Source organism: Epargyreus clarus, unplaced genomic scaffold (assembly GCF_041222505.1).
Source record: "Epargyreus clarus isolate Ecla_fem2 unplaced genomic scaffold, WU_Ecla_fem_2.2 ptg000001l, whole genome shotgun sequence".
NCBI classification, from domain to species: Eukaryota; Metazoa; Arthropoda; class Insecta; order Lepidoptera; family Hesperiidae; genus Epargyreus; species Epargyreus clarus.
Genome location: NW_027332209.1, coordinates 7,687,460 through 7,704,179, shown reverse-complemented (window position 1 = coordinate 7,704,179; position 16,720 = coordinate 7,687,460). Strand labels below are relative to the sequence as shown.

Here is a 16,720-nt window from a genome sequence, read left to right as displayed (position 1 = left end):
TGAACTTATTCAAGAGTCTAGAGCGACCACTCCTCTGGCTCTAGCCCAGGCCCGACATTGCCAAAAATGACTTGTATTATTCATTAGGTTCTATAAGTTTGGCATGCATACCGCCCTTGGACTCCTCTAACCAACTTTATATAGAACACGGATTGTATCTAAAGCTGATGATATGATGGTGAAAATGACAATCCCTTCATATTTATGTAGGAAGTTATGTTGTAAATTAAACATTCAGAAATACAAAAGCATCAACTTTTATGTAGTGAATAACATATCAATAGGAAAAAATTTAAGACTGTAAAATGATATAAAAATATACATATTATATTACAAACATCACATACTGTTGGAAGACTTCACTTAGCACATTATTGATTTGATCATAAATGCTATAAATATTTACCTTAAAATTAATGCAATTTACAAAGAAATATTAAGCGATATATTTTATTGTTGAGTTGGCATAGACACGGCAGCTTTCGAGTGTGAGACGTCACTCTGCCTCCAGAAGGAAACTACAGTCTTCAGTTCAGTGTAGAAATCGATTCCTTGCTTGCCACAGAAATGGTTGGTTCCTAGGAAACTGCCTCGCGTACCAGTGAAAGAAAACATAGAGAGTGGGACAGGGATGGGCACATTTACTCCGACTTGTCCTACATCGATTTCAGATGCGAACTTCCTGGCAGCTGCGCCATTTGTGGTGAATATTGCGGTGCCATTTCCGTAGGGGTTAGAGTTGACTAGCTGGATAGCATCATCTAAAGTATCGACAAAGAGGCAGACTAGAACAGGACCAAATATCTCCTCCTTGTAGCATTCCATATTAGGCTTCACGTGGGTAAGGATGGTAGGTCCAACGAAGTTGCCCTTTTCAAAGCCGGGTACCTTGACTCCGCGGCCGTCGAGAACAAGCTTAGCGCCGTCATTGACTCCTATAATAGAAAATTAGAGTATATTAAAGGTGTGTCAGATACTTAAATATAATTATGTATATGTATTTAAAGTTATATTTTCGTAATATAACTCTTATATACTAAAATAGTGCAGCAGTTTCGAGGAATACAGACAAACAGAGAGACAAAAAAAATATCTATTGAACTTAAGTTATGTATAGATAGTAGATACAAAAGAAATCATATATTTTTGTACCTGATTCTACGAGCCGTAGAATCCTCTCCTTAGCCTTGACAGAAATAACAGGTCCGACATCTGTTCCGGGAATATGGCCTGCGTTTACTTTTAGCGCCTGGGCACGCTGCACTAGGTCTGGAATCCATTCGCTCGCCTCACCTGAAAGAAACATAGGTGAGTTTCAAAAATCACTTTGGCTTGGAAGTTCTCAAACCAGGAAAAGTTAGCGACCATTCTCCGATAGTACTAGAGCGGATTTCGGAGCTTATATGAGACTAGATATTTAGAAAACTTCGATAGCATGATTCAGAATACATATAGCGCCATCTCTTAAGCTGTAGGAACTGACCGAAAACTTAATAATCTAAATAATATCGTTATTAGCTAAATATTTTTTATGCAACCACGCCTTTTTACATATCATTGTTTGGCAAAGGGAGATTTCCCGCTGGGCTAGGTGATCATGCTCAGGAAGCGGCCGTGCTCCAACAGTTTCAGTTCGGAGCTTGTATATGTACAAGATGTTTAGAAAACTTCGATAGCGTGATTCAGAATACTCGTACGAGTAGCGGGATGTCGCCACAGTGGGAATGCTTAATTACTTACCAACGAAGACCGCTGTACTAAGAGCCATGCACCTTTGGCCCGCCGCTCCAAACGCAGCTCCGGCCAATTGGTTTAGCGTGTGTTCCTTGTTGGCATCGGGCATTATCACACCGTGATTCTTCGCTCCCATGTTGCTCTGAACTCGCTTGCCTACATATACAATAATTATGGCATAAATAACATCAAATCTGTGACATTTTTTTTTAATTTATTCAAAATCAAATTCAAATTTCATATATGCAAAATTGATTCATATAGTTTTTTTTTCGTACGTCAACAAACTACTACCGCTTTGGAAAGTGGTTCGTTATGGAGAGGAAGTGGCGAAAAAAACTCTGTATGTGCGCATTCTAAAATCTTTTAAAAGTAAATTCTCGTATTATACAATGTTATGGGATGAATATATTGCTTTACAATGTGTTTGTACGGGATGATGTGTTCGCACAGCGAATAAATTATAGATAGCTGTAAACAGCAACGAAAACTAAATATCAACAACACCACTATTACAATTTTAACCAGAAAAGACTCAAACTTTCGAATGGATTTACAATGTTATTTGTTAGTCAAAAATTAGAATAGAATATGGTTTAAATTAAATTACAATACCTGCGGCAGATGCTCTAGTATAGATGTGTTTGCCGGCTCCATCGCCGCCCACAAACGACACCGCTTTGATGTCCGGGTGGTCACAGAAGAAATTAACCGCATCGTGGGTACCGTGGACAATCTATAAAGTAAATACAAACATTTTCAAGATATCTACCTACTACTGGAGAAATACCCACTAATTACTTATACTAATAAGAAGAGTAGTTCAAGAGAAACTTTGATGAAAAGGTGTATAAATTGCGGTGCCTAACTTAACCCAAATGGACTATAACCATACACATCATTTGTTCATTCTTTCATTGATTGAACACTATTGCTGTTGTCGAATTGCGCTCCTTTTGTAATAAACATGTTAATTATTATAATATTAAACATCCTTAGTTTATAAAAAATAATTTCTTGATGAATATTCATAACTCAAGAAACATAACATATTCATAACACAACACATTAACACAAGCAGAGTTTTATCACATTAACTCATCAAGATGTAAAGAAACTCATACAGGGCTGTAATTATTAGATACAAGTAAAAGTACTATGTAGTAAAAGCACCATCTACAAAACCTTAAATTAACAACCGTACGCTTACATTTACAACACCAGGTGGCGCTCCAGCCTCCTGCAGCAACTCCATCATCATGAGCGTCGCGCCAGGATCCTGCTCTGAGGGCTTAATGAGACACGTGTTGCCAGTTACGATCGCCGGTGGGAACATCCATAGGGGAATCATCACGGGGAAGTTGAATGCGGCAACACCTATAATAAATTAAGAAAACAATAATGGCTAACATTGAATATTAAAATTTGGATTGATCTAAGTTGGAGTGGGGACCCACATTATAAAAAATGAGAAATTGTATTTTGTGGTTAGATTTAATTTGAGATACACATACACTTTATCGAAATTGTTTTTTTACTATAAATTTAAAAGGGAGAAAGGGTTGACTTATAAATTCGAAAGGTCTATGTGAACTATATTAACTGAAGATTCGCATTTAGACTTGTACTTCGGCATATAATAAAATGGGTCGTATTTTATTTAATTTTGGTATTAAAAAAGGCAAAAAATGTGAACACACTACTGTTCCCAAGTTCAAATCATTGACAGTTTGAAGATGAGAGATTTGGTGCGTATCACTTATCGGATCAGAGATATGTATCGCTCATTATTAAATTGAAATTATTTAATTTGTCAATAGTTGAAGAAGTCGTCCGCCAATCGAAACTTATCAAACACGGTGGAATCCAACCCAACAGAAACGGTATAGAGTTAGGTAAATGATGAAAGGTGATTTAAATTTAAAATGTTGCTATTACCGGACACAACACCAAGGGGTGTTTTGTAGCTGTGAGTGTCCATATCCTTAGCGATGTTCTGGATGCAATCGCCCAACTGCAGAGAAGTGATGCTGCAACAGTGCTCGACCGATTCTATAAAAAAATATATTAATCTAATAACAAAATGAAAGACTTCTTTCTCTTAATTAATAAGAAAACAACAAAACTTAAAAAAATGTATTTGTCTCTTTTGCGCTAAGTACTCAAGAGGAATCTTCAATACGAATATAATTGTTTCAAAGTACCTTTAATAACTTGTATGGTAACTTTTTGAAAATGAATTACAAAAGAAAACTTGAAAAGATGGAGAACGGTGGAAAGCTAGAACATTTGCTCTATTATGCAGTCTAGAAATTGAATATTGTCAACTAGCGTCGAAGCACATAGATATTTAATTATGTTGTACGGGAAATAGCATTTCTAACGACAACAGATTTCCTTTAGATGGATAAAACTGGGAACAACAGATAGTTTATTTTAAAAGCACTTGCTACATACGAATTCCTCGCAATACGTCGCCCTCAGCATCCGCGATGGTCTTGCCTTGTTCTTCTGTAATTTTTGCGGCTAATTTGCTTTGATTTTCTCTTAACAAACGGGCGAATCTGAATATAAAAAACCCATAAATCATTTTCATGTAGGTACGTAAATGTACAATATGTTTTTTTTTCTCTGGCCTTTTTGTCATAAAATACGTTTTGAGTAGTTAATAATAAAAATCTACGCATTTCGAGATCAAAATATATGATTTTTCTCTATAATTTTACATGCTACAGTTATATTTTCCAAATAATATAGAACACAATCTTAACACATTTTTCAAATCTTCTTATTTAAGACACCTATTAGAATGTAAATTTTTATTTAACTATTTTTTTTCACATCAGCCCACCAAGTTAATCAAATTTCAAAATAATTAATCTAGTAATATTTATACTTTGTTTTTTTTAACAATATGTGTTAAATCATACGCAACATTACACAATCATTTTATACAGTAAGATAATAATAATTATTTCTTGCATATTTCAATATTCTAGTACATACTAACAACGTAACAATTACTCATACATGTAATATTGTTGTCGGCATATCAATATTTGTTGCAGGCGTTGATAAACAACGCAACATGTTATGATGGATCTCTCTCATTATGCATTAGCCATTTTAACATACATGATGATAACATAATATTATGTCACTTTACATTATTAATGGTATCTTTATATTTCATCATTACTTATTAATTTACCTTATTATTGATCTAGCCTAGTGGTTCGAAACTCAACCTCTCAACCGGAGATGCAAGGTTCAAATCTATATTAGAAATTATATTTTAGTAACATTATCAACAAGGATGTTTGAATGTTGCGGTCGCATTAGAAATTATTATTTATCAATTAGGCGTTAAACGAAAATATTGCGATGAAACCTATACACCTGAGAGTTCTTTAAAAAAAGTTCTCAAATGTGTATGAAGTCCTCAAACACACACTTGACTACTGCAGTGGAGCCAGTAACTGCTAAAAATGTTGTTACTATTACTAGGTCTACTCTTAAGGCACAGAAATCAAACTATAAATTTAAAAATTTGTTATTTTAAAATTACTGACAGACAGTCCCATTAAAGTCCCCACTTTCATTAAACTTTTAAATGCAGACTAATCGTAACTATGCATAACTAAAGTGACCATTCATTTCGTACTCAAAACGGGATGTCGGTTTATTCATGTTAATTATTAGAGCAGATTCAAATACTCAATTTTAAATGCGAATCCCATACATTTTGGCAAGTAATGAAAAAAAGATTTACCTATTTCATTTATCAAAAATGATGTGTTACAAATTTATAAAGTTCTGCAATATAAATGTTCGGTTATTTTTATATTTGTCACAAAAAATAAAGTTTATAAACAACTGGTGATGATATTATGTACAATTAAAAAAAATGACGCATTTTTAAATGTTTAACTCGATTATCAGTTTCTCATGGGGACACAAGGAAGAAAAATTGAAAAAATGCACTGTCCTATTTTACAACAAGATGGTTGCCCCACTTTAGGCATACCCCGAGATCATATCCCAGTCAATAGTTAACAATAAACTATAATGACAGGACGTCGCTGTTTGCATGACTGTTTGACCTTTCCACTCAACAATTATATGCATACTACACATACGACATACACGTTCCAATGAAAATTAAAAGGGTTTAATGTATGCAAATTGTAGTACGCACTTGAACATGAGTTGTTGCCGCGTCATTATGGTGCTTTGACTCCATGATTTGTAAGCCCTCTTCGCCGCCTCTAATGCTGTGTTCAGTTCCTCTTGCGTTGTTTCTGGTACCCTAAAAATAACCCATTAAATTTTTTTAGTAAAATTAACACTTAGAAGCAGTAATACCAAGAAATTGTGTGTATGTGGCCCATCATTTTGATTATAAATTCTACATGCTCTAAAACATTGCCAATAACTATGTACAGTGACCCTCCCATTATGTATATTTTCTATCCCTTTTATGGAGAACAGTTTTGGAACTGTTAAATTCACTAATTTACTTCTTAAAATATCGTGTTTAACCAACTTCAAAAGAGAGGAGGTTCTGTGTTCGGCCGCATGTATTTTTTAAATTTTATTGCTTAGATGGTTAAATTATTTTTTTACTTAGTCCTGATTTAGATGGAGTGATGGTTCACCAAACCTGTGAGGCTATATGACATACAAATAAGGCATTTTTATACATGCATACACTTGTTAAAAGATTTATTTCATCCTTAAATACTTTTTACCTTGCCAAGAAAGATAACTTGCTTATCTATATAAATATAGTGAATAATATAAATAAATGCGTTATCTATAACACAGATTGCTGAAGTACCAAATAAGATTTGGCATATAAAAAACCATGATATAATAATGACGAAAAGTTATTTGAAGTTAATGGGATGATAAAAGCAATCTGATGTAAGATACTGGCAATCAAGTCATTATCTGATATGCCTTAGATGATAACATTTTAGAGAAAAACAAGCAATGATAAGAAACATTTAACTAGAAACACAACTTTCGGTTTCCATGGAATGGCTAAGAGAATTCTGAAAATAATAATAATAATATAAACTATTAAAAATAGCCTTTATGACTATTATATCAATTAAATTTAACTGGTTTTAAGTTAATGCCTCTTCCTATTTATGAATGCCAAATTTATAGTGCATTCCTGTGAATAGGTACATGTAAATATGACATTGGAAAAAATAGTGCCATTGTATGAGGAGGTTGAAAATAAAGGAAGATATCTTTTTTTTTTTATAATGTAAGAGTAGCAGACGAGCATGCAGTCCACCTGACGGTAAGTGGCTACTGCCGCCCATGGACATCTGTAATCAACCCCTGATAGGATTAGATATTTCTACCTGAGGTCGGCCACAGATGCGCCGCTACCCCTGAGGACTAAGTTGGAACGCCTCGGAAAAGTCTGTCTCCCTTACCACACCCTTCAAATCGGAACACAGCAGCGCCTAACACTGCTGTTATTAGGTAGAAATAGGTGTGGCAGTGGTGCCGCCGGAGTCGAACCAAAAAGGGTTCTACCACCTTCCAATTGAATTAGTCTTCATGACACTTTCTAGCTTATGGCAGTAAAGTGAAGCTATAATGAATTGGGTTTGAGTATATGACAAACAAATAAGATGTCCTTATATGCAGTAAGACATCTGTTATTGATTTTAGACAGGCGCCCCATATTACTTTGATGTACAAGTCTTTATAGTCAACAAATATCACATAATATTTGCTTTATTGCAGAGTCAAATGCTGCTTCCATTACAAGAAAAGTTTAAATCAATGTGATATGTCAGACGCAAATCTTAATAAAGTTCAAACCTGCCAATGACTTCATTTGTTGCTGGGTTTGTCAGCTCAATCCATTTGCTAGTCTTAGACTCTACAAATTGCCCATCAATGTAGAGCTTTGTTGTTGGCGCTGCGCTGCTGTAGTTTCTACGTAGTAGTAGATGAGACTGCGGAAAAGACATAATGTTTAAGAATATTTTAAATTATATATTTTATAACTACTTCAGTATTTTATTTAAGGTACATACTTAATAATATGTACAGCCTGTATTATCCTAATCTTAATTGCATTTTAAAACAACAATGGAACTATTTAGCATTGATAAATAAAAACAAGTTTGGACAATTTTCGAAATATCTTCAATTCTATACATAAACTTAATACTTTTATATTTCTGGTATCACACTACTATTGCTTTCACACAGCCAGATGATATAGCGTTAAGTTTTGAGTTAAATAGTATGAACAATACATCTATTATTGGCTTTAAATATATATCCTATTCTATCTGATATTTCCAACAAACATTGTCTCAATGAACACTAACAAATAGACTGCTTAAAATATATACAGCCAACATGAAATTCATAAGGTCTATTGTAATGTAACTCATAGGTATACTGTGGTAAATTTACACAAATTTTTAGATTCATAAATCAATACATTTGCAAGTGTTCTCTATTTTAGTCAGATCCACAATCGTTACGCAAAATGTTCATCTGAATTATTGAACAAACGTGATGAAACTCTGAAATACAAAACAACTGCGCAACAGCCCAATCTACTGGAGGCAAATATGAATAATGTAAGTAGTTTAAATTCCAAATTTATTGAATCATGCAACAGGCGCCTCTTGTTTATCTCACAAACACTACATGGAAAATTTGTGTAGGTAAGCCACAAAGAACATCAGTGAGTATAAAAATTAAAATACTTCTTCCCATATATGTTACTAACAGTTTATCAGAAATTAAAAATAACTAAACGATAGTAATAATAAGCGGTGACAACGCGCTTTTAACAAACTTGTGTAGTTCGAAATTTAAATTAAGTTTTAGTGTGTGATATATATGTGTGAATTAACTTACTTCGTTTTTCAGTAATTTGAGCATTGCTGAAGCCATGATTTTAAATATATTTTATACAGCTATACGAGCGCCTTATGGTTAGGTTGTGGCCCCTCGGCAACTGATTAAAATACGAACGGCGCGAGATTCTGACCTTGAATTGATAAAATTATTCTGGTCGTGGTCGCCCGCGTCAATTCGCCGGTGTTTTGCATTTGATTGTATCAGAACTATCAGATTATATCTTGCTTTTACGTTCCATTCTGCGAAGGTTTAACTGAAAACGAGTTTAAATAATTCGCGACAAGTACTTATAATAAGAGTATCATGTTTTATGAAATAAATGTTATTATTATAGAAATTATTATACAGGCAACAGCAAACTGTAGAAACTAAAAAATAATCACAATTTGTATTATTTAGAGATGTGCCGAGTCAGGTCCACTCGAGTCAGTACTCGAGTACTTACATAAACTCGCATACTCGAATACCAATAGTGATACTCGAGTACCAGTGATACTCGAATACTGACGATACTGGTACACTACAAGTTCTACTCGTACGAGTAAAAATTTGTTTAATTTTGTGTAGTGAGTGGCGTTTTTTTTTTTGCTCTTCCGTGCTATTGGACTGTATGTTGCAAAGTACTCGAGTACTTTGTGAATACTTTGGACTCGAGTACTGACTCGATTCTTTTTTATATGAGTACTAAAGTACTCGAATACCAAAAATGGCCGACTCGGCACATCATTAGTATTATTTGTAATTTACAAATATACAAATATTATGACATTTATGATCATATGACGATGACATTCATGACATTTTAAATTGATATTCATAAATCATAATTTATATATCGTATTCCGTTTATCTTTGGATGATTCAAAATGTTAATTATTTTTCATTTCATTTCAAAGGAGTTTTGCTATGAAAAAACGTAACTAAAAATATCTACATTATAAATTGAAAAATCTCAAATCAGTATCTAGCTAAACTGAACTTTAAGTATGGCAACATTCGTGCATTCGCTGTCAATACTGTCAAACAGTTTGTCACAGATTTATAAAAGTTGTAGAACTGTCCACTTTCTGTAGAATTGGGTACTTGACAGTTATAACAATAAAATATGAAATATGTTGGATATGATAGCTTATAAGTAAACATAAATTATGCAGTATTTCGTTTATTTTTTAATATGTTCTAAGTATTTTAATTTTTAAAAAGAAATTTTCGATTTTTTATCTGTGGATTTTAAATCCCAAAACGGCGACAGTGCTGCCTCAAATGTCATGTGACGTCACTACATCGAAACCTGTCGATCACATCGAAACCTGAAGTATGTGTAACGTCGAAGTTTATTTCTATATTTTCAATGTGTTGACGTCACGCTACGAAATGACACTTGACCGCCTGTTTTGGCGTAACGTTCCGTTTACCGTAATAAAAATATGTTTTTTATTAATAAATAGCCCTTTTTCGAAAAAATGATCAATGAAAGGCATATATAATACGTATATGAATTCATTAAAACAGTTTCCCAAAAAGTGTCAAGTAGCCAATTGGTCCTGTCCTGTCCTACTGGAATGCACCGTTTTTTCTACGATTTTAGAATATGCAAATTATCCCAATTTTTGATACAGAGTGCCGAATTTAAAGAAATTGTAATAAAATTAAAACTTCCCTGATAATTTAGAAGCTGCATTTGCCTCATAGGAAGTTAAAGTTGCTTATTATACTTACAACAGTACCAAATAGTATTGTGGTAATAATATTGGTGTTGATTATGTTTAAATAATAGTGATTTTTTTTTAATAATAGTGTCTTATCTACTGATTCATAAGCGTCAAATTCCCTGACAGCTACTTGTCAGAGGTGACAGTAACAGTTGTCACATTGACATATAGTTTTGACATAAAATATCTATCATTGAGTTGACACTGCAACTATGCGAACGCAAAGAAAAACCTGAAAAACTAAAACTGTCCTTTCTTTTGTTTTGACAGTAGAATATTCAGAAATCAACGAAATATTGATATGAAACTTTCAATACAATAAAGGAAATTGATCTTGTGCTTAGTTTCTAACTTATGTGTGACTGTCGCTATTAAGTACTATAAATATATTTTAATAGGTTTAATGGTTGCTATAAACACTTGCTAATCTATGCAAATACTACATATTGTAATATAAAATGTACTTAGAATTTTTATTTAACAACAATTGCACTGGTAGGTAGCATATCTATATTACTCTAAGTTATTTAAAGTTAGTCTCTTTAGTTCCGGGACCAGAATAGTGCTACAGTATCCCCTGCCTGTCGTAAGAGGCGACGAAAAGGGGGTTTCCGGGGTTGTGGGTGGCAAGAGTGGGAGCTCTAACCGTCCGGCCAGCGGCCCCGGGAAGGACGACAGTATGTGTGGTCGCATACTGTCGTACGCACCAGACGGTGTGGCGAGAGTCAAGCTCACCTGGGCGGAGTCCAACGAGGCAACGCGCTAAGAGGACTCGGGTTGCGTTCGTTTGGAGATCCCGGAGCCCTCTACGCAGCACTGAGGATGGCCACCAGGGGTTTTTTAGAAAGAAAAAGGTTATTTACAGTTATAAATTTTACCATGTTTTTAACAAACAATCATGCATTCCACCCGACTAGAAATAGCAAATGCTGCCAATGGTTCTTTATAATTTACCCAAGAAAGCATTAGTTCCTACATGGGGTCGGCCACAAATGTCTTGGTATTGGTTGTGAAATAAGTGTAAACTTAGTGCACCCAGAGTCAAGAACACAAAGGGTTCTGATCACCTTTAAATCTAGTAATTTCCCATTAAATTACTTAATTTTGTTGTTGCTTCAATCCATACTTTATCGTCATGAACCTGTTATTTGCCACTGCTGAGTATGGGCATTATGGGCAACCTTATAGAGTGAGAGGAGTTTAGACTATAAGTATATGATCTGCAATACAAGGACTAGTCTTTAATAAAACCAAGCTCCTGTACAGTTGTCCTAAATGTACAATTTAAGCATTAGAAATTAGTTTCCATAGTAACACTTTTAATGTTAGATTGCAGTTGAGGTCTGGGATGGTAAGGAATTCCAGGATGGCTGGGCAGGCCTTGCCTATTGCACTCCCCACTGACTGGATAGTTGCTCATCCCAGAACTTATGATATTTAGTAGGGAACATTTCAGTAGGGTCCACTATCATCTTATTGGACATTTCCTTGCAGCTTCTTTCAGTCTTGCTCCAACAATTGTAAAAATCCTCTCAATTGATTTAATTCAATTAATGTTTGTAAGATTTTATTTCTTGAGTAGTGTCTGTATGTGTATTGATTAAATAATTTTGTCAATGTCTCTTCAGACATTTTTTTGTTATTTTTTTAATTAGTAATCTTCTTTCAAGTTCAATATTAAAAATGTTATTGAGTATATTTTGACTATGGTAAGTGGTTGCTATCACATATGGACATCTAGTAACAAACCAAAGTAAGATGGCTGACATAGATACCTACACATTTAATACAATTGTATGACTAAGTAAAGTACCCATGAGGGCTTAGTAGGGAAGCCTCTAATTCTTACCCTTCAAAGCTCTTCATACTACTGTTATAAGCAGAAATAAGCATGGTGCTGATGACGCTTCATGCGAGCCATGTAGAATTCAACCTTCGATTTTCTAAAAAATCTTCTCTAGTAAATTTTCGCAATTCTCATTCGAATTCGCGACATTTTTATTATGTTGCCCTTAAAATCACATGGCTTTTATCGTAACTCTTTTCTACAGTGGTCAAACTTTTTATCTCGAGTAGGTACGCATTTTTACCACTTTTGCACCTACAAATTTTCGGTTACATTTTTTTCCTCATACTACAACCGAAGATTTGAAAGGTGTGATTACATGCTCTACTAGTACTTCTGCGCAGAAAAAAACAAATGATTAGTTCATATTCATTTCGCAAGAAACAAATCAGAATAGTTAACGCACAATTGTCTATTCATAATGCTGAAAGATTCTTTAGTAAGTTTTTGCGTAATGTCCGCATACATAAGCACTTACCTACATGTCCTAATCACAGTTAGGTAAGTACTGAATTTATTATGTAAACAGTTATTATTTATACAAGTAGGCACTCACATACAGTATTATTTAATGTTTGTCCGGTTACTAAGAGTTACTTACATCCTTTAAACCATACTTTGTCACATCTATTTGTAACATGAAAATATAATGTAATACCTATTTTTTTTATAATAATATAAGAGTAGCAGACGAGCATGCAGTCCACCTGATGGTACTGCCTCCCATGGACATCTGTGATCAACCCCAGATAGGATTAGATATTCCTACCTGATGTCGGCCACAGATGCGCTGCTACCCCTGAGGACTAAGCTGGAACGCCTCGGAAAAGTCTGTCTCCATTACCACACCCTTCAAACCGAAACACAGCAGCGCCTAACACTGCTATTATTAGGTAGAAATAGGTGTGGCGGTGGTGCCACCGGAGTCGAACCACAAAGGGTTCTACCACCTTCGATTACTATTTAATACTAGACCTAGTTTCATGTGGTAGGTACCTACATTTTACTATTATCTACAGAAAGTTAATATACAAGATAATGTCATAGATAAATTGTAATACAAGAAAAGCAGTACTTAGTGATAAGTTGAAACTTTTTAAATATTATTTTATTATTAAATTTTGATAATTTGCGATAGTAGAGTTATTTAGGACAGCAGCGACTATATTTCAGTATTTTTGAAATTCATTCATATACACACAATACACATAAGAAAATTATTATTTATTGATTTAATAACACTGAAGACTAAGCTGGAACGCCTCGGAAAAGAATGTCTTCTTACCACATTCTTCAAACCAGAACACAGCAGCGGTTAACACTACTGTAAATAGGCAGAAATTGGTGTGGCGGTTGTGCCGCCGAGGTCGAACTACAAAGGGTTCTACCACCACAAAGTAATAGGAACCACCAGTCTAATAAGGCCAAGTTGAGCGTTTATCGTAGTGTTCTCAAAAGACTAGTCTATCATACTTAATTTTCGCTATCTTATGGAACTATATCCTTAACTTGTCTCACGCTAAAAGTAAAACCCTACCTAATTTGTTCTGACAGATTTGTTCTATTATAGTCCCACTATAATAGATTGATGATGAAGTGAATTTGGCAGCTACAATTATTTGGTGGAGTTTTGTGTAACAAAAATAATAAAAATAAATAATAAACTCTTTTTACACTCACCCCCACACTAGGATTTCCTGTATCGTGGCTGCCATGAGCACACACAAAGACGAATACACAAACACCCAGCCCCGAAACAGATCTAAATTCATCACTCAGATTTAGTCTGGCCGGGGATCGAACCCAGAACCCTTTACGCGTTAGATCGGTATGGTGACCGCTCTGCGACGCGGGTCGTCAAAATCTTTTCCATAACGTCCAATGTTTACCCTGTTTTCATGATCCTAAATTTTAAAACAAAAATATCATGATTTTCGTCTCAAATTTCCTATTTATTTAAAATTAAAAATTCTTGTAAAAACCTTCGATCACAAAAACATTAAAAAAAAATTAAAGTAGGTACTATAATCAGTGTAATCATACAGCAGCATTGACGAGGTAACCCAAGTATTCCACATCCGGTGGGTTTGGCGGGGTTCACAAGGGTTCCCTTGATAGTCGAACACTGCGCTCTGTTGATAAGCTACCACTTGATCAAACATTTAGCTGTAACGTAAATATGTATATGTATATTGTAGGTGAATACCAAGGTATGGTCGGATTAAGGATTTTAAAGTAGATACTATGTGCAAGTATAGTTAAAATAGGCTACTCAATATGATGAAATTGTAATACAAATATCAGTATTATAATATAACAATTATATTGAATATACACTGAACTTTAAATATCTGCAGTGCCATCTATTATCAAATTGTGGCAACTAATATCTAAATTTATTGACTCATTTGACTACAGATCTATTTAGCCCGAATGATAGAGTTATATTACTATATTCTTGGACTTTTTAATATCATAATCAGCTCAATTAAAGATACTAAGTATATTTTATGTATTTAACGTATATAATATATTACATAAAACACCGTTTCTGTGTCATATATATATCATAGGTAAGAAAAATACTTATACAAGTATATCTATTGTTTACGATTCAAAGGCGTAGATAAAAAGCTTTGTACATAAGGATCTTTATTTACATATTCGTACCATAAATACCATTTTAATGTGTAAAATTTCGCTGTATTATATTGTAGGTAGGTAAATTATGACATTATTAAAAAAATCGTTCTAAAGACAGCATCATGAAAGTGCTTAGAAACATTTGTTTTAAAATGCTTACGACTTTGCAAATTGACACAAAATATTATAAAATCATATTTTTCTTTCACATAAATTTATTTACTGTAAGCTGATATTTTCGCTGCTTACAGGACAAAATAAGACAAAAATATAGAAAGAAGAGTCCAGCACGGAGGTCCTGCCAATTAAATAAACAAATATTTGCTATAACTTTACGACTTCAATGATGATCGATCATCTACTAAAGATAAAGATAAAATTATTAATTTTTGTTACTATAGGTACACAGCCAGCACTAAGTAGATATTATTTATTATATGCACCTACACAAATTAAAAAAAATACGAGTGTTTGCCTCGTTAATAATTTTGTCTTCTAATAACTATAAGCTATAAAGAAAATCCCTTAATTATGAGTTTTTCAAAAATTACTGTTTTAGTATTTATTTACGTATTTGACCATACATTTCCTATCAGCGCCCCCAGCGGACTGTAACAGAACTGACTGGAAATGTATGAGAAATACGTCAACAAATACAAAAACATATTATATTAAATACACTCAATATATACATATCAGTCTTACTAACTTCCCTCTAGTCAAATAATCAACCATTTACCAGTATCCTAAACGGGTCGGTGTGCATTAAGTCAAGGTTATTTTTTGGCCATTTTTATTCTTATCTACTATCAAAATTGTTATTAGACATTTGAAATGCGGAAGGAAAAGCTTGACATTTTTGTGCAGATTATATTGTTCGATGGGTGTAAGAAAATCCCATTAGTAATTATAATGTACATAATGACGGCTTTATCTCAAACATATTCTGCTAATAATGCCGCACGATGACAGAGTCACGTAGTCTTAACTATTTTTAAAATATTGGATAGCTAACGAGCTTGCAGTCCATCTATTGGCAAACACTTTCGCCTATGGACATCTGTGAGTTCCGTGACTCCATACACAATACGTTGAACAGTCTCTAAAGCGGATCACCTTTACTGGCTGACCTTAGGTAGGACTGTTGGAGTCTAGTCCTATCCGAGGTCGATACATATGTCCATGGGTACTAATGGTAGTAAGCACGCTGAGTATCTAATAAAATAAATAAATAAACGCTTTCTACATTCACAGCCCCACACTTGGATTCCCTGTGTCGTGGGTGCCATGGAAGCAAAGACGAATACACATACAGATGTCTGTCTGGCCGGGGATCGTACCCGGAACCCCTCGCGCGTGAGACCGGTATGGTTACCGCTCCGCCACGCGGGTCGCATGCTCGTTTTTTTACTATTTCAACAAAAATATATAACAAGTGCATCATATAATTAAATCGGCATCTTTCCACTGAAGCACTGAAAACGAGATTGTGGAGTGTGCGGCAGACTTAAGTATAGGTCGGTTGATAAGAAGGTCATTGCCCGAGCTATCGGTCATGCACGGCACGGCCCGTTGTGGCGAATGACGTACACACATACAAACAACATGCATGTATGTTGAATTTTAATTTTAACACCATAAAGTTAATTTTTTGAGAAGATTTATGGCAATATTGCAGCATTGTTGAATCAAGCAGACGTTTATAAAATACATGTTTGTAGTTGTAGATGCCTAAAAAATATATGGGTAAATTCGGAAATATATGAAGAGATTACGAGAGGATTTATTTATTGAGAGGGTTCGAATGTAAAATGTCTATATAAGAAAAAGTATAAAGTCTTTACGTAACGATATGAAATACCTAACTTAATGTAAA

At 34.2% G+C, this 16,720-nt stretch overlaps 1 protein-coding gene across 1 annotated transcript; it reads right to left on the bottom strand.

Annotated features, from left to right (window-relative positions):
• Positions 1-241: 241 nt before the first annotated feature.
• On the bottom strand, positions 242-8,891 carry LOC140742223 (probable methylmalonate-semialdehyde/malonate-semialdehyde dehydrogenase [acylating], mitochondrial). The gene is made up of 10 exons (XM_073076703.1): positions 8,641-8,891; positions 7,582-7,718; positions 5,933-6,043; positions 4,192-4,298; positions 3,673-3,786; positions 2,945-3,111; positions 2,350-2,470; positions 1,741-1,890; positions 1,153-1,293; positions 242-935 (listed from the first exon to the last, which is right to left on the bottom strand). The coding sequence occupies exons 1-10, from the start codon at positions 8,674-8,676 to the stop codon at positions 451-453; spliced, it is 1,569 nt and encodes a 522-aa protein (XP_072932804.1). The 5' UTR covers positions 8,677-8,891; the 3' UTR covers positions 242-450.
• Positions 8,892-16,720: the final 7,829 nt, after the last annotated feature.

Coding starts and splice junctions, on each gene's coding strand:
- LOC140742223 (XM_073076703.1), bottom strand. CDS start 8,676: ATGGCTTCAGCAATGCTCAAATTACTGAAAAACGAA. Junction 6,044..7,581: donor ACAAATGAAGTCATTGGCAG/GTTTGAACTTTA, acceptor GGTTATTTTTAG/GGTACCAGAAACAACGCAAG. Junction 2,471..2,944: donor CGCCACCTGGTGTTGTAAAT/GTAAGCGTACGG, acceptor TTTACTTTATAG/ATTGTCCACGGTACCCACGA.